Below are 27,708 nucleotides of genomic sequence, written 5' to 3'. Positions count from 1 at the left end.
AACTGATGCTCCCAGCTATTTACCATCTGGCCCATTTTTTTAATGTAAGGTTTCCACCAGGAAATACTTGTTTTCAAAAGATTATTATTGCATTAATATCAGGATCTGGTAAGCAAAACGAAAAAAAAAAAAAAATCCAAGCCAACAAACAAACAAAAAGCCAAAGCTAATAAATCAGCTAATAAATCAGTCAGTCTTTGGCTTATATTAAGTCCTATATTCTAATCAGTCTTTTGTAATATTGGATATATTTTAAATGTGGATTTCAATACATTGCCTTGACCTTGTAACTGTTCTACATTTAATGGTCTCAAACATAGACTGCCGTTATCAGGTTACACTTCTTTTGCTGATGCAACAGTCTTCCCAAAACTACTTCCAGTAATAACATTTTTATTTGGCTTACCCTGATCTAGCCCTTTAGCATAATTACTTCTTATCATTGAGTCAATATAACACTCAAAATTAGCAGCTGATTTGCACATTTTACAGACAAATCAGATGAACTGAAATCCTGATTTTGGTGGAGTACAGTCTTCCCATTGCAGAGGTGGAAGCAGGGGGTGGCCAGGGGAAAGCACAAAGGAATGCAAAATTATCCATATTGGCCAATAATTCTTAAGAAAACTCCTGAAACTGCCAAAATTAAAATGCTTTTGCTGCTCTCATTCACCTTTAAACATCAGTAAGAATAGAGACTGTGCACAAAAATAACACATTTGTACATTTTACGCGGTCTCCTCTGACCTCTTAAACAGATTCCTAGGTATGTTTCCAGTGCCTGTCCATTTGAGTAGTAAGGGAATATTCTGTCAATACTTTACTTGCTCTGCAAAGCCTTCACTGTCCTGCCCAAAGATGAGCACATACTCATCACACCTCTATCTACCCAGAAAAGCTGAACCTCCCTTCCTCCAAAAACAAGAAACTAAAATCAAAAGTTATGGCACCTAAATCTTCTGTATAGGCATGGTTAACTAATTTGAAAATGTCTTGTGCAGCTTAGCAGGAAAGTTCCCAATCCACTCAAAGCAATCCAAAACAAGCCTCTCAGATATGAAATCAGAGTGCTCACGTGGGGATTTACAGATTTAAATCACAAAACAAAATCTTTGTTTTGGAGTTGCTTTGGAGCCAAGCTATAGTTAGGGGTTTGAAGCGGGGATCCCAGCCAGTAACTTCAGAGTTGAGAGTCTAAAGGGTTGGACTCATCTCTTGTGAGTTTTTTGTAAAACTAAGTCTTGCAAACTAAACTAATATATTATTAAAGGCATTAATGAGGCAATAATTTCTTAAAGTAAGTGAAATCATCTTATTAATACAAATCCCAGTGCTACGCTTACTAGCTTGCACAAGTATCTCAAACTTTTATGAAGATCTTAAAGCCACCAGATCCTGAGCTAAGTGTCCTCCAGCTGAAATGTGATTGCCTCCAGAATGGAATACCACAGTTATCCTGCAAATCAAAAAAGCACTACACAGCTCTCTACACTACAGCTAGAGAATGCCAGATCAACTGAACCTCACTGAGGAAACTCTACAGCCAATAAAGTAAATATAAACATACCCAGAGTGCCCCCTAAATGATAATTTTAAGTACATGTAAATATTCCACTAATTGAGAAGTTGCCAGTAAGTAACATTGGAAAAAAATTGCTATGTATCAACAGATTGGTCATGTTCTTGAGTCGTAACCATTTCCTCCTTGCAGATATTCACAAGATCTTAGTTGTATTGTCAAACTTGAAATCTAGCCAATACATTTAATTAGGGAAAAAAGGGACTAATGGATATACTTAAAAATATTTGCCCACAGATTTTTAATAATGTTCAGGAACTTACTGTAACTTTTTTATTGTAAATTCACTCCCTTACTAAGTTAATATTCAGGTACTGTGGAAGACACATGATAAACCCAAACTTCGCCTTTAAATCTAACTGGCCCCTAAGTCTCTCTCTGACTTTCACTGCACTCTTCTATTTCCTGCCCGCACACAAAAACACTCTTATTTAAAACTGATTCAGAAATAACTTTGTGAGATGTGCAGTAGCTGAAGCACACTGTCTCTGACCTATCCACCACTCAGCTTTTCTGCCCCTTTGATCTCCAGCTCCAGACCACTGCTTCCAAGCAAAGACTGCTGTGAAAACAACTGCACTCCTTCAGTAAGGAACAGACATGTCAGGTCTGTGCCTCTTCTACATGGCAGTTAAGTTTTCCTTTTAAAATTAGTTTAAACATTTATTGGTCTGAGCTGCCCGTTTAATTAAACATTTTTTGTTACAACTCCAAGAGTTGAAATTCTGGGGCTTCAGAGGGCCTATGCCAAAATCCAATCTGCCAAAGCACATTTTTTTGTTCATTGCCAGCTGAGTATATAGAAATTGGCTCTGAAAAATAGGCCAAGGCCTGTAACACTGCACCGCATGCATACGAAATGCCTGAAGGTGCCAGCAATATGTACTGCACACAGCTTGACTTCACAAAGTGCATATGTCTGTGTCCAAAGCACCAGGTCAAGACTTGGAGTAAACTCCTCAAAATTAAAGCCAGAAAGCAATTCCTTTCTGTTGTGGTTACTGTATCTGTTTCTAGCCCAGAAACATTAGGGAGCATTCCCACAATTGCGATTGAAGTTGGTTCCTGTTTGCATCTGTAAAGAAGGGGGCATCCCTGCCATCCCAGCACAGAGTTAAATCAGGTCTATTTCTCCAGTCTGCTCTTCATGAGACATTGCCCCATGCACCTCAGAGCTTTCAAACTGGCTGTCACACAGAAACAGAAAGGCACCATAGGCACAGACACCCCGTCGCTAAAGGGGTAGGGTATTAAAAAAAAAAAAAAAAGGAGTGGGGGGGAGAAAAGGGGGAAAGAGCAAAAAAAGCAGAGAGGATCCCCCTCCGTGCCATGGCTCACAAGTGATAAATGCAAGTGTACACAAGCAATGCAGCCTATTAAAATGCCCAATTAAGAAAAAAAAAACCCAAAAAACAGTGAAGCTTATTGTATTTTCTACCCAGAATCACAGAGCCACGAAATGGTGTGGAATATGCAAACTCTGCAAAAAAGGAGTGTAACAGAAATGAGATAGTTTTACATATTTCTCAAAACTCATCATCACACAGTATAATGATTTTAAAAAAATCAAAAAAACCTCAGATAAATAATATGAAAAAGTATTATCATATAGGTAGAAGCTTTTTAAAAATGGTCACCCCTCACCCCATCTGCTCCACAACCACCAAGAAGATTTAGATATGGTCCAAATACCAAGGTGGAGAGTGCTCCACCAAGAGCATTGGGCACCACAGTCTCAGTAAGCATTTTAAATATCATCTCTTTTCTTCAAACAAGACTTGTGGGATTAATTACACAGAAGAAGAACAAAGACAACTCAATTTAAGGATTATAAATAGCAGTTTCCAGTGCTAACAAAACACACATGCTTAACAATGGAAGGTTAATTTACCTGGATTATTGGATTATGGTCATTTCATTCACCAGCCTGAGCATTCCCTGGGGGTGTATATACCCTGTACTCACTGGCCAGCCTTAACTTACCCCTCTCCAGCTGGCCCAGAGGAGCCAGATTCAAGCACCAGGAGATCAGATACAAATGACTACAAATTACTTCACTCCTGCATTCCTTATCACTTGAGGATCCTGTGGGGAGGACAGATTAGATTTTCTCCTATGATTTTTCCATTTATGCAGCTTTTTCCATGGCAAACTGTTCTGTAGAGATAGATTAAGCCTCCTAACAGCCCTTCACTTTCTCATGCTCCAGCAGTTCTGCCTACAGCACAAAGCAGGTGCCATCCTTGTCACATTCCATGGGTTTCCTTTGGGCAAAAAAGCCCAGAGCATGTGAAGATGAGAGGGAAGGAAGGAGCTGCAATGGGCTCTAAGAGATTTCCCAGGCTGTATGACTGGGGGTGAGGCTGAAGGACTACATCCCTAAACCCATTTTCCCACAGTGCAGACACCACCAGCGTCCGGCTTGATGTAGGACAGACTTCAGTTCCCCTAGATGCTGATCTTCAGCAAGCACACATGCTTATGCTGCTTTTCTCATAAATTACATCAGCTTTGGTTTCACCTGTGAGACAAAGTAAGCTTTCTTCCATCAATCACGTGGACAGGAACTAAAAATATATAGAAGAAATGTACACCACAGTCAACACATAAAATAATGCCAACATTGATCCATCCGTGCAGAGCTCTGCTAGAGTAAAACTGCTGCCTAAAGTATTTCTGCCTATGCCTGTTCTCTAATAAAACTTTCATACAGATGATGCCTTGAGATGAAAACTTTTCATGATAAGTGTCTGCTTTCTTCAGGACACATTTCACTGGAAAGCCAAAGTCCTACTGTTTTCACCCTGAATATCAATATCCTCAGTTTTGGCCAAAAACATAAAAGCCTTACTAAAAATCTGGTAAGAAAAACCTGACAAGGGTTTACCACAAAATTACAGATTTTTCTAGAAAGATTATTCTGATCAGGGTAATATTAGGAACACTCCACAAAAGAGATGTCTGCATGGACATAATTACTTACCAAACACTGAAGCAATCATCAGATTTGTTCACCACTTCTTGTTAGTTCTGTGGAAGTTTTTGTGCCATGTAAATGGTCTCCTAAGAGCAGTTCCCTGCATGCCATGTTCAGCACATGTGGAACCATTTGACAGACATTGGCCTAACAAATTTTTAAGTCCATGACTAGAAAATCATGCAGATTCTCTACTTCACTTCTTATATCAAGCATAAGTTATACTGCTATATAAAAAGGGTAGTGCTTGTGCACCAGGCTCTCCCTTTTTACTATAGAGCCCCTAATCCAAAAGCACTTTTTTGAGCTCCCACACCTGGCATATTGTCTGAGAAAAACCACGTTTCACGGAATAAAATACTGGAACATCCAATTTCCCCATTTAACAGATAGATTTTTCTACAGAGAATATATAAAAAAAGAACCTAGACCTGTATAAGAGAGATCCATGTTAATTAATAGCCCTTGACAAAGAATCACCATTTTTCATGTCCAGATTTGCCAGATTTGAATTTTTTTCTTGTGACTTATGCTCCAAGCACATGCAGCCTCAGACTATGGAAATAAAAATACTAAAATCACTCTCCTGTAATGCCAGAGTCTTCACCTCTTCAGTGAACAATTTTGTTCCCCAGTGTTTGTTATTTTTTCTGAGGAGAACCAGAGTAAATAACCAAATAATTTTAGAGACACTGCCTGTTTACACCCAGTTGACTTTGTGCTCACCTGCTCTGATCCTTCTTTGGCTCCCTGACGTCAGGACCACGCTCACGCCCAGATGAAACCCAGACAGTGGTTAGTGGTGTGAGACCAGTCTCCAAACTTAGGCACCAAAATTAGCAGGTCTGAACAGGGTTGTATGAAATTAAGTTTCCCAATACCATTTATCAAGTAGATAAGAATTCCAAGCTCACAGGTACAGAAGCTGGACACACTGCACAAATTATCTCTCCTCTGAACACAGTATAGACCAAGACCAAGGGAAAGCCCTGCACTCAACAATTCATTCCTTACCATCAACACACCCAAAACAAAATTATCGTGGTTCCAGGATATTTAGGGTAACAGAATGAATTTTGGTTGACAAGGATAAATTTGGGTTATGTCAAGCACTAAAGCAAGTGCTAAACACATGTAATATACATACTATGAAATTTACTAAAAATTCTATTTATATATTTGTATTTGATTTCACTATAAAGAAATTCACTACTGGAATGATTGCAGAAGAAAAGTCAGCAAATCTACTCAGATCAACATTGAGATAGGAACTGACTTGAAAAATAAGTCATCTCAGTAACAGTCAAAGCCCTAAAAACGCACAATTACTCAGTTAGGAAGATGGAATGGATTCAGTGGTCTCTCACAAAATTGTGTAGCATCCTTCCTGTCCTCAAGAATTAATAGCTACATTTAATAGCATTTCTCAGTTGTTTTTGGAGTAAAAATCTACTCAGCATAAAGGTTATTAAATTCCTAATGACAGCCTTAAAACTACCCCTAAGTATTTTATTTAAGAGCAATCAATAAATATGTATATTTGGTATATTCAAATCAAGAAACTGAATGAGCATGTGAACAATCCATGGAGCAAAAGTTAAACAGCAAAACAGTTTTGAATACCCTAACTGAAAACCACGGCTTTCCAGACAACAGAAACTATGGTAAAGACAGAGACAGAGCCTGAACATTGCATTAGGGAGTCTACCCAAGTTCCTTCCGCAGTACGTCAGCAACACCTCCTCTGCAGTGCTGCTAACAGCTCCTCTAGTGCACAACCAAAGGTGCACTTCTGATATATGAACAGAGATAACTTTGCCTCTGCATTACCTGAAGCTGCACAAAAACATGAGGGGGTATGGAGAGGAAGGGACAAAGCAGAGATCCAATTGCCCCAAGCACCAAACTCCCTGCCCACAGCTCCATGTGAATGTGTGCACGTGAAACAGCTCTAACTGAGAGATCTGACTCTCGGGTATTGAAGAAATACTTGAAATCATGAGCTGGCAGGCAAATCCCATGGTTTCCAAGCCTTGGATGCCTTTTTCAAGTCACCTGCTTCACTGAACTGGGGGCTATGTCGTTAAAGAAGATACAAATAGTAGTGATTTTATTCAGAAGTAAGCAGAATTTTAAGCTCCTTGCTTCTGGTTTTATGCCTGCTATTGCCTCATGAACAAAAAATGTGGCATTTATGTTAACTGCAAACAGGCTAATCCTGCCCCTTTCCTTAGAAACTGTAAGTTTCTGTGCCTTTCTACAAGTCTAAAGAGAAATTATAGCAACTTCTGTTTTTTTGATCTAGACCCAAACCCAAGAGTACACATAAATTCTTGTGAATTGAAATGACAAAGATATATCATCAGCATTGGAGCCTTCCACAGACAAACAAAGTGAAGAACCTAGGAGATAGTACTACATGGTATGGGGCCAGAGCCTCCACAAGTATAAATCAAAAAACTGTTTGGACTATAATGCTGTACAAAAAATTCCTCCATTTTGTTATCTTAAACTGCATTTTTTTCCAGGCATTTCTAATTCAACTTGATATTCATCATGTGCCGGATTCTGTATTAACTGGATGTCATGGAAATGCGTTCAGTGAAATCAAAAACCTCATATCGAGCATCTGAGTGCTTCCTAGGAATCTTTTCAACATCCTTCTGATTGCTCTTTAAGGTCAGGAAGAACAGCTAATAAAACTGATTTATAGATGATTAAAAAAAAATAAGAATACCTGAAGATCCAGAACAGAGCTTTAAAATGCCAGGAATATTTTTTCTATGGAAAACCAATTTGTGAGTCTTCTAATGCAGTCAGTCTTCCCCACTTTCATGCTTTAGGACTGGGAGAGTGACTAAATTCAAGGTGATGCCAACAAGCTAGCCTTCATCCCCATCTTGATCTCCACCATACTACAGCCCATCATCGTGAAAGACTACATGAAACTAGAGATAGTTTTGAAATACAGGATGGGGGACACGACTGGGATATAATAAAGAATGCATATAAATCTGATGTTTCCTGACCAGTCAGCTACAAATACAAGAGTTTGGATGAAATCTCAGGGTTATGTTTACATTAGTGAACGGTGACAGGTATATATCACTATGTTTATTTGTGAGGCAAATTGTTACTATGCTGCAGTTTTTGACAAAAAGGCTGCACTTGCTTTTATGAGTAGTCCACAACAAAAATCTGACTCATAGAGGTCAGCCCCAGTGTTTATATTACTTTATTTGCATCAACCCAAATGTCAAAATAAGTACAATTTACTGAAACCAGGCTCCGTTACAAATTATACACCACAGAAGACACAGCACTAAATACACATAATGAAATACTTTCACGTTGCTTTTATAGCCTGAGGAAATTTTTATAATCAAATTTTTGTTAAAAAAAAGAAGGTATTCACATAAAAATCTCTTCAAACCAGATATTTTGCTTGTGGTAATTAGTAAACCAGAAAAGGAAGAAAACTCTGTGACCCTGCTGCCTTTCACCACAGACCACCAAGTGTCCCTGGAAGGTTTCTGTAACCTGATGATCTGCCCCAAAGCACACAGGAGGCCACTGAGCTGGGTGAGATGAGTTACCATTAGCCCTGATGATTACTGCAGTGGTAATTACTGCAGCACCAGAGGCATCAGAGGCTAAGGCAAATCTGCAAAGCTGTGCCCATTTGAAGTTGGCTTCTAGCAGGGAGCATCAGGGGAATTTAAATGTCCTAAAACTATTTCCTTACCAGCTGACTGCCCTCTTCCCCTGCAGCCCTACAGGCTCTGTCCCTCCCCAGCGTGCAGCACACACACCTCCTTGGACCCCTCCTGCATGGGAGACAGGAGCACAAAGTGACAGACGTGGCCTGTCCTGCCCTACTGAGAAGCTCTTGGTAACCCAGAGCACTGTGCCCAATGCCACTTGCCTAACCCATGTCACAAGGAATAGTTCTGTAATGAATGGGGCTGTGAAGGAGGCTCTGAGAGAATTTGTTGTTTTATGCAGCACTTCCTTTACGTTTACCTTGCAAACAGAGGCAAATTGTTTCTTTTCTACTAAGCAGAGAAGCTGCTAATATTAAAAACAAATCTGAATCTCCTACTGAGACTTGGTCTTATTTTCTTTTCTCTTTTTTTTTTTTTTTTTTTTTTTTTTTACAGGAGCATCTTGTGAACCAAGACAAACATGTGAGGCTTGGTTTGTGACCAGCAAAAACACATATTCTAAACATCAGTGGACTGCAAGCAACCCTAACTTTTGCTACTGGTCTCAAAGTATTTACACAGAACTTCAGCTTGATTCTATTACATTTTTTACCTAGAATAAGAGACTAAAATCGACCAACACGAACCTCCCAATTTGATGACCCTCTGAAAAATGTACAAAGTCAAACAACCCAAGGGGCAAAACTGCCTCTGCAAGAGAAATTCAAAGCACTTTCTATTGTCCCTTCTCTCACGTGTGGCTCCACATTTGTGATTTTAAGTGGAAGAACTTTCCAGAGTGGAATAACTACAGAAAAATCCATGTATCCTAGGAGATTTGGAAATAAAAGGAATGTGGATTTCTCTTGGGAATTAGTTTATTAGGAAAAACCCTCACACAAACACATAAGTGAAATTCTCCTGGTAGAACTTTAAACCTACGCAATCTCCTTTTTACAGAAAGATTGATACTTTGTTCAGCAAAGCATCTGCACAAAATAAAACACTGCCGTAGTAGCTTCACCTCAGAAGGGCCATCTGAAACCAGCCTCGATTCCCTAAATTAGCTCAGCAGCCCTGTGGCACAGTCAGGACAAGGACAATTTTTGTTTTAGATCAAGCAGCATTTTCCAAGCATGAAGCAATATTCTTCCTCGCATGGATCTTATTTGCTGTGCAGCTGTTCGGGTTTTCCTTACTGGTTTACTAACTAGTTACTTCCAGTAAAAAGCTCTTCAAATTTTATTGCACAGATAGCACATGTAATAATATGCTTATTGTTCTCTATATTTATACAAGGAATATGGAATTGGAAATTACAGGAAAGCATCTGTACCTATCTATGTGATGATCACTTCTGGCTATATTATGGCATTATGCATGTCCCTCAACCATGGAGGTGTGTTAATAAAGATGTCTTGTGCCTTTCCTCCAGGGCACTCAATGCTATCAACCTAAAAGCCCAAATGCATACCATCCATAAACATCCAGTTGGAAGCACCGAAGGAACAAAAAGCACCCCTTCTAAGTGATGGATTTAAAGCACCCCTTTAAGTGATGAATTTGATGTTCTCAACCATATGTCATTACTGAACTGACTGTAGCAGAAAGTATATTGGCCTACGAGACCACACAGCACCTTACACATTTTTGTAATAACTCTGCTATGAATAATAATGAATTATAATAGCTTAGTGTTTTTTCCAATCTAAAATATATATGACCAACCCAAACAAAAACATGGGACTAAGTGCAAGTAGAGTGGTAGTGATGGGTGCACTACACTCTCTGGAACAGTCTAATATATCCAGCTGCTGGACAGGAGCACATGGAACAGCCACAGCAAAACAAAACACTATTAAGGCCTGCTTCAGATGAGGAGCTGGAGATCATATCATAATGAGACCATTTCTACAAGTACAAAGTACTTTAGTTTAGTGAGCGCGCAGGGGATTCACAGCTAAACAATTGATGGAGACATTCTCTGCTCTCCCAAGCCCTGCAGTGTGAGGTTTGTCCTTGGTTCCTGTGCAATGGGAATGGTGAATGGCAACCCCTCTCCACCTTGGAGTGTCTGTATTGCAGAGAATATTGTAGCTAAATTTTCTATTATTTATATAAATATTCTCTGTATCGCAGAGAATTTTTACACCTAAATTTCAGGGAAAAGCTGCAGAGACAGCCACATCATTTTCTCATGGCTAATGTGAAAAAATAACATTCAGCACATCTATTTGAAAGGAAATCACTTTAAAAGAAGGTTTTGTTCTGTGTTATAAACTTACATAATGGGAGGCATTAGGTGACATATGATCAGCTTTATGCTTATATAACTCATTGTCATCACAGCCCCTTGTCTTTCTGAACTGGACTTGCTCTAGTAACAATAATGGACCAGCTCTGCCAGGACACTGGCTTTTATAACACCGTCTGTAAACTGAGGATTCTGCAATTTTATCATAAAAATATTGATCTATACATTAATAATTTATGTAGAAATTATATTGTTATGTTTACATACAGTATGATTTAAAAACCTACTATATTTAAAACTTAATCCTCAAACCCAAAAGTTCTTTGCTTTTTTTTTTCCCCAGAGGGAACTTTTAAAAATGTTCCTCTAGAAAGGTGCTGTGTTCAGAAATATGCTACTAGCAATTAAGCACAGCACTCACTTTCTGGAGGGGGGGAAGAAAAGAAGTCTTCAACAACTCACCTATCACCTGAAAATTTTTATTTGCTATTTATTCAGTATTGAAGTTGTTTCCCACTGCAAACTCTCTGGCCCTGTTTCTTTGTTGAAAGATACACACTTAACAGAGCAAGGTCACCCCACTAGAGTGCTGATACCTGGATACCACCTGCAGTATCCAGCAGGCCGGGCAATGCTCAAACCTATTGGACCACACTATCATTAACCTAAAAGTCAAAGGCCCATCCAGGATAAGCCTGAAGTTCCCCTTGCTGTGTACCAGAACCTGACCCCAAAGGATCCATGCAGTGTGTCTCCTGTCATTTGTCCTCATGGAGAGGAGAACAAAAAGGGACTGCCCTGAACGAGCACACAACAGTGCCACCTTGCAGAAGTAATTCCTCTGCCATGCTTCTGATCCTGGTAAACGGCAGCTGCTGAAGGACAAAGCTGCATCAATAGCAAATAAGTTCTTTTTAAAAAGTCTTCTTTTCAAAAGCTTGTTTTCCCCACTCACCCCAATGCCTCAATGCATTAGGGCCAGTGAAATGATGCCAAGAGGGACAGTATGCCCCATTCAAACAAAGCTGTTTTAGTGGCTGCACTATCCAACATAAACTTTGTGACTTTGTACAACATTCTTCTACAAAATAAACTCAAGCCATTTGCCAGCAATAACCTATATATTGATGTGGTATTAAGGGAAACTTGGAGGCTTCAGCTGGGAGACAAACTGTCAACCAACCACTAATTAGTTTTTATGACGTGACTCATAGTTCAGTAATTTCCCAGAATTTAATCACAGGGCACCCAGAAAGATCAATTAAAGAACAGGCTCAGAATTTGTTAGAGCCCTGTGTGAGACAGGGGAAGGCAATGACCTCAGCAGCTTTGCCACAGAATTTTATGAATTAACAAAGAAAGGATTTAAAAGGTAAGTTTAACTAATCTTGTGTTTCCTTGCAGACCCATTCATTGTTTTTACAAAGGACTGAGTTTTTTAAATGAAGTAATAATTGAAGGATTGTGTGTTGTAGCTACTGTTTATTTTACAGCTTCATTTACATGAGACCATTCTGTGTGTGAGCTGAATTACTCCACTATTTTTTGCTGCAACTTCTTTAATGTCTCCCTCAATAAAGAGGGGAAAAAAAAATCAGAGTAGGTATAAATTTCTTTAGATTCTTGAACAAGAATCATATTATATTATCAGAATGGATAGTATTCTTCTTCACAAGTATTCCCCCCTAAAAAAACCCAAATCCCTTATAAAAATTCTTTTAACAACATTTAATAAATAGAAAAATTAAATTTTTGGCCACAAAATTCTATGATTTCCTTTATCCTTTCACTCATTTTCAAGCTTTTTTATTCCCCCAGCTTAACACAATGAAACCCGTGTTATTTCCACCTCCTGCTTTCTACTATCAATCTTTTTTCATAAACTGAATGAAAATAGCAATAAAATGCTAAAAATTGTTTTCTCAGTTTTTAAATGGTATTTGCTTATCAAACTTACTGAACCTGATTTTTTTTTTTACTTGTTAATTTTGTTCCTCTATGCAAATGTATAGAATATATACCAGACAAGTACTGCACAGCTGTGATGAAAATTTCATTCCCTGTCTTTCTGGGTTTTGTTCTGCAAAAAGCTTTTCTTTGGTGAGAGATTTCAGAAGAGGAGATTGAACTTATTTTCCTGGCCAAGTTATGTGAAGCAAGGTTATACTGAAACGGTCTGAAAAATTGAGGATTTCTGAAAATCTACTAAGCCCTGTTATTTAAATAATATTTGAAATAATCATAAGAAAACCACTAAATGTAGCATGTTGTTTTTTCTTACAATAACAAACAGCTCCAAACTGAGTCATGCATGTTACATCTGAAAACAAGATAATAAAAGAAGTTTTGTGGGTTTACATTTTCTCTTAAAAAACAGAACATTCAAAGTTCGTATTCTGAACCTGAAAGAGTTTTTTTAACTTCTTCAAACAAAAATTATTCTATTTAATTGACACTGTCTTTGTACTGACTGTGGTGATGATGATGATGAACATTTGATGAGGAATGATGGAAAGCTAGAGCATTGGACACTGGGTTGGGAAGAGCTCTGGATCTATGAAGTTGCTGCTACTATTTCACAAGATTCACAAGCCCAGTACACAACACTGTCACACAACTCAAGAAAACCTTGAGCAGCTCGAGATTCTCAAGCTCCCCTGGATGAAGGCAATGACTGTGGGGATGCTCAGAGGGCACCAAGGTCTGTAGCAGCTCCGCTTTGCAAGAATAACCAAAAAATTAGGGAGAGGGATTTGAAGAAGAGTAGGGATAACAAAAAGGCACTGTTAGCCAAGAGCACTTGGGATACAGGAGAACTAGATTCAGGTCTCTGCTCTGAATTAGAACAGGATGTTAACAAATCTGCTGGTGGGGAGGAGGATGTGTTTTAAAGTTCCCTGCTTCATCCGGAGGCAGAACAGAAACACTGGAGTAATGGGAAACTGCACACCTAGCTCTGCATCTGCACCAACAGCTTCATTTTCAAGAGTTCACAGCTCCCTCTAAATCACATTAAGACCAGGGTTTAAATGCTAATTAGGGAGCATGTGCATATTAATTTTCTGCTTCCTTCTCTCCAAGAGTAATGGGAATGCTTTTAAATGCCTTTTGTTTGGTTTCTTATGGGCTTACTTGGTTTCTTAATATATTACAGGGCACTTCCTGCACTGCTTACGGAAGCAAATTTCCCACTGCTAGTGGGAGTTTTCCCTAAATAAGGTCAGCAGATTTGGTCCCAGGGGAGTGAACTGATCTTCAGGCTTAGCTACCCTGAAAATCTAGCAGAAAGCAAACCAGATATCATTCGTCTTTAGAATTTGCTACTATATCATATCCTTCTCCAAGGATCATCATCCAAGACAAACAACTAGGAAACGTTTTGCTGCAATAATCCTTTCAATTAAGGCTCCCATTACAGTGAAACAGCTGCTCACTAGAATACATCTTTGTAATGGAACTATTTATTTCCCAGAAAACATTTCTTTAGTTAAGACAGATGCAATAAACCAGATCCACGGAAGTTGCAGAAATCAAAGCAGCGAGCAAAATATGACCAGCTAAATATCCTTGAACTGAAAAAGAAGTGCAATTTATGTGCCTGTGTTGACAAAAAAGACTACTCAGTTTAAAGTATGTGTGGCATCTCACACTCAACATAATGTCAGTGAGCTGCAATTGAAATAGCAGGATAAGCCCTCACACATATACATGATTAGAAAGAAAAAAGAAATCACTCTAAAAACTTTTGTCCTGTCTGATCAGTGATATTTGTGGGGGCCTCTAATAGCCCTTTGAAATGTCCACATCATAAATATTTGATGGACAACCTCTTGCTTACTGTCAGTTAGGGGCTGCTCTTGGCATGGAAAGACAAATGAATCAGCATCTTGTTCCTGCCTCCTGCTCCACACATACATCGTTCCCCTCCCAGCCCTGAGCAGCCTGCTGAACACTATTTATTTATTTTATGAAAATCTCCAACTCACATTATTTTCATTCAAATATAAACAGTAATGACAAAAGCCATTATCATGAAAAATTTAATCCAAGCTTTGTAAGAGTTTGTAAATGAGCAGTTTTCTTGCTGACAATTCAGCCCCTGTGATGGCAGCTCCAGACAGCTTGCATATGTTTCAGACAATGAAGATAGCAGGATGAGGGGACATTGTTCTTCCACCTACCAGTTGCCAATGATTTGAAAACCTTCCTTGCCAGTTGTGCCTCTGTTGGTGACCAGTGCTGCAAAAACCAGAGAAATTAAGAGAAGCACATTCCAGTCAGATGATGGAAATGATGGATAGATGTGCCCTAGCAGCACTAGAACCAGGATTACTTAAGATCCAGGAAGATATTAAATGTTTGTTCAAACCTAAATGATTCCATGATTACAGCAGCTCCATATTCCTGTTTCAGTAACGTGTTCCAAAAGAGCATTTGAGAACAATCTTCGCCCATAAAGGCATGATAAGTCCTCGGGCTGAGTGGAGCACCACTTCTACTCGAACTACATGGACATTTGTCTAGATGTGCTTGCAGATTCCAGGGTCTGTATTGCTGCACCACCAAATGATTTCTCAGAACAATCAGAAATACAACTGGTGAACAATCAAGCCTTTGCTACCTAGTTCTCCTTTAACTCTTAAATCCTTTGAAAAAAAAGTAGTTCATAAACAGTGTCTGTGTGTCGCACCTTCCTAATTTCTTGTTCAGGCACTTAGCAAGAGTACTTCTGTGTTCATGAAAGGAACAAAGCAGTGGGAACACAACTCAGTCTACTAGGTGACAGCAAAAAAAGACCTGGTAAATCATACAACTAACAAGGGGAAAGGAAGGTAGGTGATTTCAAGAGAAGGAAAGAAAAATACAAGGATCCAGTATTCTCATAGTGGAGATTGTCTCTGAGGCTCACTACGACATGAAAGTACAGTGCTGATCTGCAAAGAATTAATACCAATCTAGATTTCTACTTTAGATTTCCCAAATTCCTGGGGATGTAGAATCTGGATTCAAATCCATTATAGACACAGGAGCATCCACAGGAAGTCAGGCTTAGCTATGAAATCTGATAAAAGAGGCCTAATATCTACCAATTACTGTGCTCTAAAGGCAGTATTATTTTCTGTCATAATAAGCTCCTGTCAAAAGAACATACTTTTCCATGTGTGAGGATGAAATTCAGAGTAAAAGAAAATAAAATCCATGCTTAGCACTTAACTTGAGGAGCAAATATCTTGCTGACAAGAAGCTATTTGAAATAAGGTCGAATGGGAAGGGAAAATACAGAAGAAAAATAAATTACGTATGAATTTTAAAGAAATAGTGACTACCTCAGTGGACAAATTTCTGGTGCTACCAGAGAGTAACTCATAGCAAAAAGCTGGTGCCAAGGCATTGCAATGAGAAGTATGAGAAGTCAAGCTGATGCCATCAGCTGCCTTGCTGTCTAATACAGTCCAAGGCTCACTTCTTAATGGCTCTTCAAACACCATCTGGTGTAGCAGATTCAGGATGTGACTCTGTGTAGTGTGACTGCCTTCAAACCAGGCAATAGAACTGGAGTGGATGGGAACAGCTGCACTGCTTTTGAAAAACTGCACTGATTTTATTGGAATTCCTCTCGCCTACAGGTCAGCCATAATAATAAAAAACCCTAGCTATTAGCTTACTGGGTTTTTGTACCCTTTCAGTAAAAAAACACGATCAAACTTGGTTGTTTAACATACAGGAGTATGAGAAATGAGAATAGGGAAGTCCAAAATGTGTTTTATATTCTTCTTACTCTTTCATTTTCCAAACCAAATCATAATCCTCTAAGAAAATATACAGCTCTTCTGACTGTTGAACTCTTGAAAACAGTTCTAATGACCACAGTAAGGATCCAAATCTTCCAACATTGTCCATCTCCATAACCAAACCACCAGACAGTTTCAGTCAGTAACTGTTAATTCAGCCTAATGTAAAATAAACTAAATAACCCTCCCCAAAATACTCAAAACATGGACAGAAAACCTCAACAAACCATCTGACTCCTACCATTTATATACAGGTTTTCTGGAGGCATTGGGCAAGTGATTTCAGTAATGTGGGTTTAGAGGCATCGGCTGGGTTATCCTGCTGCCCATCACCACAGGATATATTCTGGTTCACAAAAGGATTATACTCCATTTTGAAGTTAGATGGGTCTTTAGGCTCACTCTGTTCATTAGAAGTCTGAAATCTAGAAAACTATCTCTGGTCCAGCATGCATACACAGTTTCTAGATGGTGTGCCAGCAATCCCATTTAACCCAAAAAGTCCTCCTCCTACTCAAGTCCAAATCCAAAATTACTATTTCCATTTGCACACTGAAAAAGTAGGAAATCTATTTTAATCTATGAGATGCATTGTTTTTATCTTATTTGTATACATTAGCATCAGCTTCTTGGGACTCAATCTGAGTTGACCTTACCAAAGTATTATCTAGGTTGCTTAGCACAACTCCTTTTTAGAACAGACATTTTCATTTAATCTCTTTTTTTCCAGTAGCCTCAAGATATTTATTCTTCTCTTATGAATATACTCAAAAATTTGAAAAAATACAAGTTCACAGTAGTTCATATCACAGGAGTTCACATGCAAGAGCATTTTCTCTTATTTTCTGTATTTGAGCTAATATTTTCATTCTTCAATTTAGGGTATCACACTCAGGTTTAGGAGGGAGACTATGCAGTCTTTAAAACTTTAACATTTAAACTCCTTGGGTCTTACTTCTTCTGCACATACAGTAAGTTTTCTTTTTCCAGCCTCTTTCCCAGGTGTTGCTTTAGCCTTTGTCTCTGTTTTTAATAGCATTGCCCTGATTCAAAACTGAAGCACACAATCCTGTCTAAAATTTGGGGCATACCCAGATGATATTTGATTCCTACTTCATCCTTACTGCAAGCCATGCTTTTAATTGTTTTATATTCATATAGATAAATATTTTCATATAGATAAATATTTTCTATCTATATTTTTATTCTTTGTTTCAGCTTCCTTGGAAAAGTTTAACTCAGCTTGACTTCTGGCAAATTCTATTTCATCTGACCACTTCTGACCTCTAAGATTATTCCCCTTTTACTCATCCCTTCCAAACTCTGTTTATTCTTAATGTTGTTTGTGGGAGTTTTTAGTCAGCAACATAGGTCTGGACTTCACCTCTAAAAGCCACCCATGCTTGAGATGGGAGTTCTAGAAAGATTGTTGCATTTTTTACTAGAAAATGTCACCACATCCAGATGCTTGAGCTCTTCAGTCACTATCTAGTTTCCCTGAACTTATGTTGCACTTCAGGTTAAGAAAACCTTAAAGATTATTTTCTGTTCATTTTGGATCATAAGAATAGTGATGACTAACTCTCTCTGACGTCTGTAGTCCCTCCAAACCCAATTTTAAAATAACATTGACTCTTCACAAGTCAGTAATTGTTTAAGAGGTTGCATGCCCTAGGGAAATATTTGGCTGTATGGTTATTAGGATCATTCATCCTCTAATTTATAGTAGACCATAACAATTGCATGTTGATTTTCTCCTCTAGTATTATCTGAATCTGGCCAAGATCTTATCAACCTCCTACCTTCTTCCTGAAATGTAATTTTGACTTTTAAATTACTCTAGCGTCGAAGCAGATTCAAAAATATCCCTGCAATTTCTCTCCAATCTACTTGCTCGTTGACAGAGCTAAAAAGCTACAGCACTGTAGACATTTTTGATTCTCTTTTAACTTTGTACCATGCAGCTTTCGACAGAGCTCGATCAAGAGGTCTCAGAATCGTCCAAGGAAACTTTGCTGCCTCAAGGGCTGGTCCGTTCCCACTATGGGGAAAACAGGGCAGGAGAAAGTTCCTGTCTTGGATGGAAGGTCAGGATTCCTGCTGTGTGTAACATACATAAAATTAGCAAATTATGTCAATGACCCAAAAAAGGGGAAAAAAAAGGCTCATTGAAACAAAAAAATAGAAGCATAACACTTCTCCAATCATTTATGCACAAAGCACACTAAAAAGAACAAAGGCAATTTAAGCTGGAGAAATTCATGCTTCAGGACAAAGAAGAGAGAACAAATTCTTGAAGTTTGGTTGTCCTGGCACACCCAGCACCACCCTCTTTCCATCGTAATCTGTGGCTGACTAATCAGAACTAGGATTACTGGACTACATGGCAGACATCCAATCCTATTTTACATTCTAAGGTGCTGCTATTTTCATATGATTTTGTAAAACACATTTTCATAAGTTCATTATTTAACTCAATTTAAAAACATGACATAAGGTCATTCTGAGTTTAAAATCCTTTCACAACCACAGCAAGCCTACATTAGATCCCTAATCTGAGAACATGAGCACATTCAGGAAAGTGCTTTTGTCAGGGCTCAACTTCACAGCTGGGCTCTAAGCAACATTTTCTGTGCTTGTCTCATTCAAACTCAGGGCAGAAATCTCTACTTATGCTTTAATGGCATTAGATAGGAGGACAGCTAGCTCACAGCAAGCTCCCCTAATCTACCATGCTGTTTCTCGATTACATTCCCATTTCTGTGCTCTTTCACCTTCCAAATACAACAATAATACAAGTTTTATTTTGCACATCCTTCCTGGAAAGGAAGAAAATTGACTAATTTTCAATTATTTTAAAAAAGAAGAACAGAAAGGACAACTAGAAAAGTAACTTTCAGAAGCTCTACAGAGTACAATATATATTATTAGGTGTTGCATGTAGCTTAATGAATCAGGGGAAAAAATGCAAGAACACTTTCAAACTTATTGCCAAGAACAAAAATTCCTTATTTGCACCTCTAAATTACTTCTCTATGTAATAAATTTGAATTTACTTATACTTTGGGGTAAAAGGAAGATTGGGTTTGGCTCTAGCTCTTTAGTCATGGCTAGAGTTAAATGAAACTGATTTAATTTAATTTAATTTTAATTTAAGAGTTTTATTAAACCATGGCATGTTTAGTCTGAAGCTGACTATCACCAGGGCAGGGAGATCAGGGCAGGGCTTGGGATCAACTTGAAACATTAAAATAATTAAAGAGATCACTTTCAGATCAACTGAAATTGACTTTTTTCTTTCCCTAAAACAAATGCTATTTAATACATCAGCAGAAATATTGCTTTAAAATAAATAAAAAATCCAATGCAGCTATAAAAGTGCTCATTCCTACAATGAAAACAGTTTGTAATAGTGTCAGCCTTCCTTAAACTAGCTTTTTCTTGTAATTTGGGAAATCCTAATAATTTAGGATTTCCAGCTCTATCCAAAAAAACCCCACACCAGTGTAATTCCAAACACCTTATTTCAAAAGCCTCTGAAGAATTTTTGCCCTTTTTACCAAACTCATTTCCCTTCTCTACATTTGAATCTTTCCAAAGACTCATGTCATTAATAACCACACAAAAGAAAAAGACCATATCAATTACTTAATTGCAAGTTAAAAAAATTTTCTAGTTATTTTCTCCTCCTGACTTCTGTACTCTTGCCCCAGCTCTGATGGTTCTGCTTTGCTTGCAAGTCTTCAATCAACATGCTGCTGAGTTTCTGCCATACCTGGATCCAAAAACATTGCCAGCACTCATATAAAACATGGAAATATAAATGGGTAATACACGAATCAGCCACTCACTGGGAATCCCTTCTTACAGTCTAGTATGTGAAAGCCAAAAAGTGCAACAGCTCAGGCACTGGACTGCCCTTCCTTAGAGTGGTGTTCCCATTTGGGAACAGCATTGGGAGGGGGTGAGAAAGTCATGAGTATTTGTTATCACACACAACTTAAGAAAGATACAAGATTCTTGTACCCAACACTGTCAGTCCAATGCTTCTTGTGAGTTCACTCTCACTTAGTTGAAGGGGGTTCTAATGAATTTCTTAAGAAAATTTTTTGGTCCTAAATAGTTAGGACCAATAACAGAAATGTTCATGGGCTCTTAAGATGCAAGAGCATTTGTGAAAGTGGTTAATGTAAAGATATGGCTCCGTTTTCACTCTCACGTTGCTAAAATTTCAAAGAACAGGTACTTCTTATTGGATTTGGCCCACTAATTATAAATAACACACTGTTCACTCCTAAGAGAATACCTTATAATGTTCAGAGTGGAGAAACCTAGCTGAGATGCAGCATTTTAAGTCGAATGATGTTTATGTAGCAGCCTGGCATGTCTCCATAAGAAAACATGTGCCAAATCCCATAGAAATCCCACTTGTTATTGCTCAACAGCATTTTCTAACTTATAAAAATGTCTTCTTACTGATGCTTTGGGCTAGTACAAAGAAACTCAGTGGTTTCAAAGACATTCCAGAGAGTTCTCCCAGCTCGTTTAATCAGCATTTCTATTAGTGCCTGAAGTACTTTCTATTGATCACCTCAGGATAACAGGTGATAAATAATTTTCCAAGTAAGGAACAAAATCATCTTTGTGGTTATGCAGGTAAAAAGTGGGTGAAACTCTTCTCCGAATCACATAAACCTAAATCTAGATTGACGATAGAGTATTGTAAATCTACCAAAGAACAGGTCAAAACTCAAGTTATACTCCCCAAAACCATGAAGACTTTTTATTGAAATGCATGTTTTAAACATGGTTTAAAACATATCCCTTCTCTTTGCAACCAATTAATACATTTTAATTTATAATGAGATCAGCATATTACTGGGTCTATGGTGTGTCAATGTCCAATGTCCATTCTGAGACATGACTGAAAACTCTCTTGAAGAAGGAAAATGCAGTGTACAGTTCATCAACACTCAGGAAATCCTGAAAAGCTAAAGCTGAAGCTCTGTGAAAGCAGGTGATTTAGTAATATAGAAAGTACTCTTGTCTCATCTACTAAAACCCATTCAACTGTGATTTTTTTCAGTGCAAGAGTTTACAATTAAGGGGTTAACCATCTTTTTTTTCTCTTTTGTGAGTATCACATAAAAATTTTCACTTAAGCTACCTCTTTTGTCCAGAAGGATTAATACCTTGCAGCATAGATAAGATCTAAAATTATCCTTCTAATTTAAGATATTTGGACCCACTGGAGGGTTAAATGGTCAATTCTGAGGACTACCATTAGAACCCATTTTCTATTCAGTAAATATATCAATTTAGCCAATTCCTGCCTTGAAGATCTAAATCAGATGACTCAAGTCAGGTGCTTAAAGTTAGTGTGAAACTCAAAAAACTGAGTGCAGATGAGTGTAGAAAGACTGCTAGTAAAACAGATGTATTGTAGAATTGATGAGTGCACATAGGGGCATTGTTCTCACATGAAACTTAAAACAATGTTTGCATAAAGTTTTTTCCCATATTCACTTGGATCAATTCTCTCCTGAAAATCCTTCAGCTATATTTGGTGTTCCAAATTTGTTACTGCAACCCTTTTGTATCTTACAATTCTGTGCAAATTATTGCAAATCACAAGCCCTCTAATATCTACAAAACAAATTCCATTGTTCCATTTCTTTACCATCGCTTCAGCCATGCTCAGAATAATGCTGAATTAACATTTTTTTTAATTTTACTTCATCATTTTATCAATCTAAGCATTTTTAAAACATCATTTTTACTGATCTGAGTGCTGTTACAAGTTCATTTTTCCAACAGAGATACAAGTTTTGTCATCCTGAGCAGTGAATTAATTCAGAAGCAAACTCATTCTTTTTGCCATTAACAGAAGCAGACTTAGCAAAACCTTGTCCATGTGTGAAATCAACTGATTCCTTCCCTCACTTTTTTTATTTACATCATGACTGGCTACAGAGTGTTATTAATCAAAAATATGAAATTAAATAAAGTGAAATAAAACACATCTAAATGTAAACTCACATCTCTTACTGGAAAAAAAAAAGCCACATAAAACAGGTATTTAGTACAGCTACATGAGCCATTTTTCCCAAGACTGGACCAATCTATGTTGTCATGTTTTATTACTTCTATAAAAACATCATGTTCAAGCCTTTATTAAGGATGAAGACATAACTGCAGTAGACATTAGACACAAAGGAAAAAAACATGTCACTAATATAAACAATCTCACAACCAAAGAAGTTAGAAACTAGACTGTGGCCCAATTTACTGTGTACTTGTCAGCTCCAGAGAAATAGGTAACAAATCAGTTACTGATTTTAGAGATAATTCATACAGAAGAATTACTGCTGAAATCACAGGGCTTCACTACACAGACAAAGAGGTAAATGCCTCAAAAACTGTTCCCATTTGCAACCCTTGAAAAATTGGCCAGGCTTTAAGTTACTGCTGTAGATAAGATGTTATTTGCAACAAATGTTTCTCACACAGTTGTCTCTGCCTATGTGCCATAGGTTAGTTTTAAGATGCTGACAGGTGAAATACCAACCTCTTTTGAAGTATAGGAGACAAATTCTTCAGTTAGAATTGAAACTAATACATGGAAAATAGGCAGAGACAGACAGTGAATGATATCTTCATGTTTAAAGATTAGTATTACTTTATCTTAGTAATTAACCTTTTTAATGAGATTAAATGTTTAAGGAGGCAAGAAGGAAAAAAATTACTCATTAATCTTTAAACATCGTCTGAACTATTTGAGCGAGTATAATAGTTTTTCTCCAGTGTTTCTAAACTTTTAAGTTTCTGTCAAAATTTAAATTACCCTAGACTGATATAACCCATTTCAGAATAATTTCTATTTCTATATCCTGTAAAACCCTTAAGCTTGGTGGAGAGAAGCTCCATAAGTTTAGGAACTGTAAAGTGCAAGGTGACAAACTGGGAAAACAGATGAAAGTGCAAGAGAAAGTAAAGTTGGTCAGAAATTTTGACTGAAGAGCTGAGTGTATCAGGAGATGATGAGGAAAGGAAAAATTAGTGGAAAGCTAGAAAGCTTAAAAGAATTTTAAAAACTTAATCAAAACAAACCGAAATTCAAGAAAAAAAAATATTATCTGAGTGACAGAAGTATTAGGGGGAAAATACAAGTAAAGTACATAAACATAGATTTGGTTTGGTTTGGGGTTTTTTTAGTAAAGTTTAATTCTGGCATATTTTTTTTTACTCTGATTTACTGGTGGTTTGGCTGGTTTTAGCTAATATATTTAAATATTTCCTCTTTCTTTTCCATCTTCTGAAGAGAAAAAAAAATCCCAAAACAACAACCCTCAACAGTTTCTAGAAATATAAACCTACACACACACAGAGTTTAGAAATGTAACAGGGACAGTGGGCAAAGTGGGTACACTCAGAAATACTAAATTTTTATAAGAAAATAATTCAAGCACATGATAGCATGACATTCAGGTGAAGTGTAATGCAATGTGATACACAATACAGGGAAACTATCCAACATCCTAAGAAAGCATTTACCTCTGAGGAGAGATTGCTACCAGAGATGCAAACTAAACTCCATTAAGTCACACAAGAATTAGTCCTAATCAAATAGACTTATTTTATACTCTAAAAGAAGAGAATCTGTATGTCTCTCCACTCTCAGCATCTAGAAAATGGTTCTGTTTATCCTGTCAAACACTTTCCTGGCACACACAGAAGGGGCAATGAAAGTAAAACACACAAAACCAATGGGGTAATTGCATATTATGTGCAATACAATATTGGAGCAGCTGCAACCAAATTCCCAAGGAGTCTTTCCCTCTCAATTCATACCTTCAGCACCTTTAAGAGAAACTCTAACTCACAGCTGCACATTTACTGATGTTCCATGCTTACATTGTCCTTGTAATATTCCCCTGTAGAAATGACTGGCAGCCTCACCAAGAGTGGGATTTCCCACTTTTTATGCTTGCTTAATTTATTTTTCAGGCCTGTTTATCCTGGTTCCACTGGCTGCTGACACAGACAACATAAACTGGGCCCACCCAATTGGTAGGGATCCCACCAAAAGACAGGAACACCTGACCTACAAAGACAGGCTGGAAGAGCTGGGATTGTAATTTTTGCTAAGGCAGTAGTATAATGCCAGAGAGACAGTTGTTTAAATAAGTACCTAAAATACCATTGAATGAAAAATCTGATATGGAATTTAATTCTCATAATTCACTACCAATTCAGACCTAGAGCATAATCTATGATAGGCTGGCTCTGGGAGGGTTCTGAAAACTCAGTTTTCACCCAGACCACATCAGTATTCCAGAGGAAATAATGCCATAAGAAGGAATGCCAAGCAGTGCTACCAGACAGCCTTGATGCAATTTGGGGCAAGCATGGTTGGGTACCAAAGCCAGCATATTGTAAAACTACATCAGGGAATTTACAGTGTGTATTCCAAGTCAGACCACTTAATGAGGGGGAAACACTCAGGACTTCACCTTCTACTCCACCAAAGCTTTTGCATGTACTCTGTGCACCACAGACTGAGAAGAACAAAGCAATGAACTTCTTACCTTGCATGGTTGCTTTTGTGGGTTCTGAAAACAGAGGAATGAGCAGGAGGTAGATGAGGTAGACAAAGGAGAGCCCATTGTAACGGAAAGCACAGGCTGCAATGAGAGAAAAGAAAAACAACATTTTGTTTAATTGGCCTGATAAAATCAAATTCAATGGCACAAAGTATTTCCCACTTGAGTTTACAATTGACCTTGTCAACTTTTGACCACTTATTTAAACAATTTTTTCACCGATATTCAAGTTTATGCTTAAAATAAATCTTAGAATCAAAGATTAGGTCAGGTTGGAAGGAACCAAAGTGGGTGATCTGGCCCAGCCTCCCTGCTGGAGCAGGGTCATCCCAGAGCACACAGCACAGGATTGCATCAAGAGGGTTCTTGAGTATCCCCAGTGATGGAGACTTGTATCAATGAAGTTTTATCACCTATATCCAAAACAACTTGGTTTTGGAATACATATACATCTTTAGCCCTACCAGAAACATGTATTCCAAAAGAAATTAATTTTCACCAGACACAAGTTCCTGAAAACAACTGTGTATTGTGGAATATCATGGAATAGTATCATGGAAACAATAATAGGAATGAGTTAACAAGTTATGCATTAATTGGTCCTTATCATCATCACATATGTCCACTTTAATTATAAAACAAAACTGCAAGTGCTCTCTATTGGCAAATCCATACAATAGCTACAACTTTTGTTTCCCAAACTAGCCAATGTTTTGAATAACTGATTTGATTTCCTTAATAGTCTGGATAGAAAACTCTAGATATACACTCCGTATCTGCAGGTTGGCCAAGAAGCATGTGAAATGCATGGGTGCCTAGCAAGCAGGAAGAATAAGAAGCACCTATTCTCTATTTCTGAATGGTTCCACCATCAGCCTTAAAAAAATCTGTCAAGGACTACAAAATCCACCAAAGCTTGATAGAGGGGTTTTCTGAGTGAAATCCAGAATCTCTAAGAGCAGCTTCTCAGTTTCCTGTAAGAATTCTCTTGTCACTTACTAAACTTTCCTTATAGCCACAGCCTTTAAAGACCAACTGAAGACTTACACCTACATTTGTAACTATAAAAACCTGCAAGACAGAGTAAATAGGACCTATCCCGCAGGGAATTCCGCAAGCAATTATCACAGCTCTAAAGTCAATGTATTTGAGAAGAGGGAGGCACCTCTGCTATTATGCACCTACTCTCAGGGTCCTCTGCAGAGGAGCACAGAATGTACAATGGCCATTAGTGGCCTTCTTGGAAAGAATGGCAAAGAGGACACTCCTGATATAAGGACAAATCCATAAATCAACTTTTTGGTTTTTTGGATTTTTTTCAAGTTTAATTTCAGGGTGGGAACAAGTTCTGTGGCATTCATAGGAAGAGGTACAATAGTGGTTTAAGGCCTTTTATGGCATGAAGGCTTTTCCATTTCAATGGGAAGGACCAATGTGCTCAGTCATTCTGGCAGCAGAATAATAACATTAGCAGGTAACACTATTATCCAGTTAATTTTGGGATTGTGTCAACCAGATTTTAATCATGTTAAACAGCCTACTTATTTTCAGTGCAATATTATACTCATTTTCTTCTTTCTTCAGGACCGAGCTTGCTGCACTTCTTGTAGAGCACCTAGCAGTCAGTTTCCCAGTACAAATACAGAAAACAGCAACTGTGTGCTTTAAATGTCTTCCTTCATTAGCTGGAAGTCACTGAATGTCTTGCTAACAAGTCTGTGTCAAATATTTAGAACCTCTATTTATATCAAAGCCTCCTCCAGCAAACTCAGCTAGACATTGCCAGGAAAATTTGTATTTATTTAAGCAGTTGCAAGAGCTCTAGCATTATGTTTCTCAGAATTATGAATTAAACTCCCCAAAACCTAGCTGCAATGTTTTTACTATTCCCTACTGCAACTATTCCGATATTTTTATTTTGTGTTTATCTCCACTCATCTAGTGTATGTGTCTGGAGAGATGAGTGCCTTATCAAGCTAAGGTGCAAGAGTAAATGACTGAATATAATTTTAGCAAGACAAAAGATTTGGAAACAGCAGCTGCACTACTTTCACATGTTGGCACTGCACTACATTATTATTTTGTCAAACATACATATTCCTCAGTTCTGACACTCAAAACTATCTAGAAAAGTTTCAGAGCATAAAATCAGCTTTAGTTTGTCACTGATGCAACAACAAAGGACCCAAAAAAGCAAATGAACCCATCCTGTACAGTCTCTCTGGTATTCGCAGAGGTCTCGTTCTGCAAAAGGAGTTGTACACAGATGTCCAAAACGATGGAAAATCCCATTTAAGATCAATGGAATTCCATCAACAGAAAAAGCACCTATAAAGATTAATTTCTTGGCAAACCAGATGAGATAGAAATTTCTGGGTATTTTAGATACACTGGTCAGTTTGAAGTATCAAAATTAATGTAATTTTAGAATTTTAGGCTTGTTACTGCTTCTCAAAATTGTCTAATCGATTTGCAAAATTAATTTCAGATGACTTCTTGAACTATATTTACCTCAAAATTTACTGCTTTCTATTCCTAGAGCTGTGTTCTCAAAAGCTTTTTTTTCCTCTATTGCTACATAAACAGGACTGTTAACAGAGATTACCTTTCCATTCAAACCTTCCCTTTCAAAGGATGGGTTTGTCTACACCAAACACTGAACAAAAAGGCTTAAATTGGAAATTAGTCCATATGTGCAAAGTCCATACACATTTCCTGCTCTTCAGGCTTCCCTTTAAACCATGCTTCACCATGTTTTCTAACAGTCTCTACTGACAAAATTTCAGAAATGTGATTTTC

At 37.8% G+C, this 27,708-nt stretch overlaps 1 protein-coding gene across 6 annotated transcripts in view; it reads right to left on the bottom strand.

Annotated features, from left to right (window-relative positions):
- The window catches only part of PIEZO2 (piezo type mechanosensitive ion channel component 2), a 287,609-nt gene that overhangs the window by 212,762 nt on the left and 47,139 nt on the right, over positions 1-27,708 (bottom strand). For all 6 annotated transcript variants that reach the window (XM_064705839.1, XM_064705833.1, XM_064705836.1 and 3 more), the window contains exon 2: positions 24,895-24,990. In XM_064705839.1, the coding sequence (XP_064561909.1) occupies positions 24,895-24,990 (96 nt within the window). The remainder of the gene's footprint in view (positions 1-24,894; positions 24,991-27,708) is intronic.

The sequence above is a fragment of the Zonotrichia leucophrys genome, chromosome 2 (assembly GCF_028769735.1).
Source record: "Zonotrichia leucophrys gambelii isolate GWCS_2022_RI chromosome 2, RI_Zleu_2.0, whole genome shotgun sequence".
NCBI classification, from domain to species: Eukaryota; Metazoa; Chordata; class Aves; order Passeriformes; family Passerellidae; genus Zonotrichia; species Zonotrichia leucophrys.
Note: the sequence above shows the minus strand (reverse complement) of the source record. Positions and strands in the feature narration are given on the sequence as shown.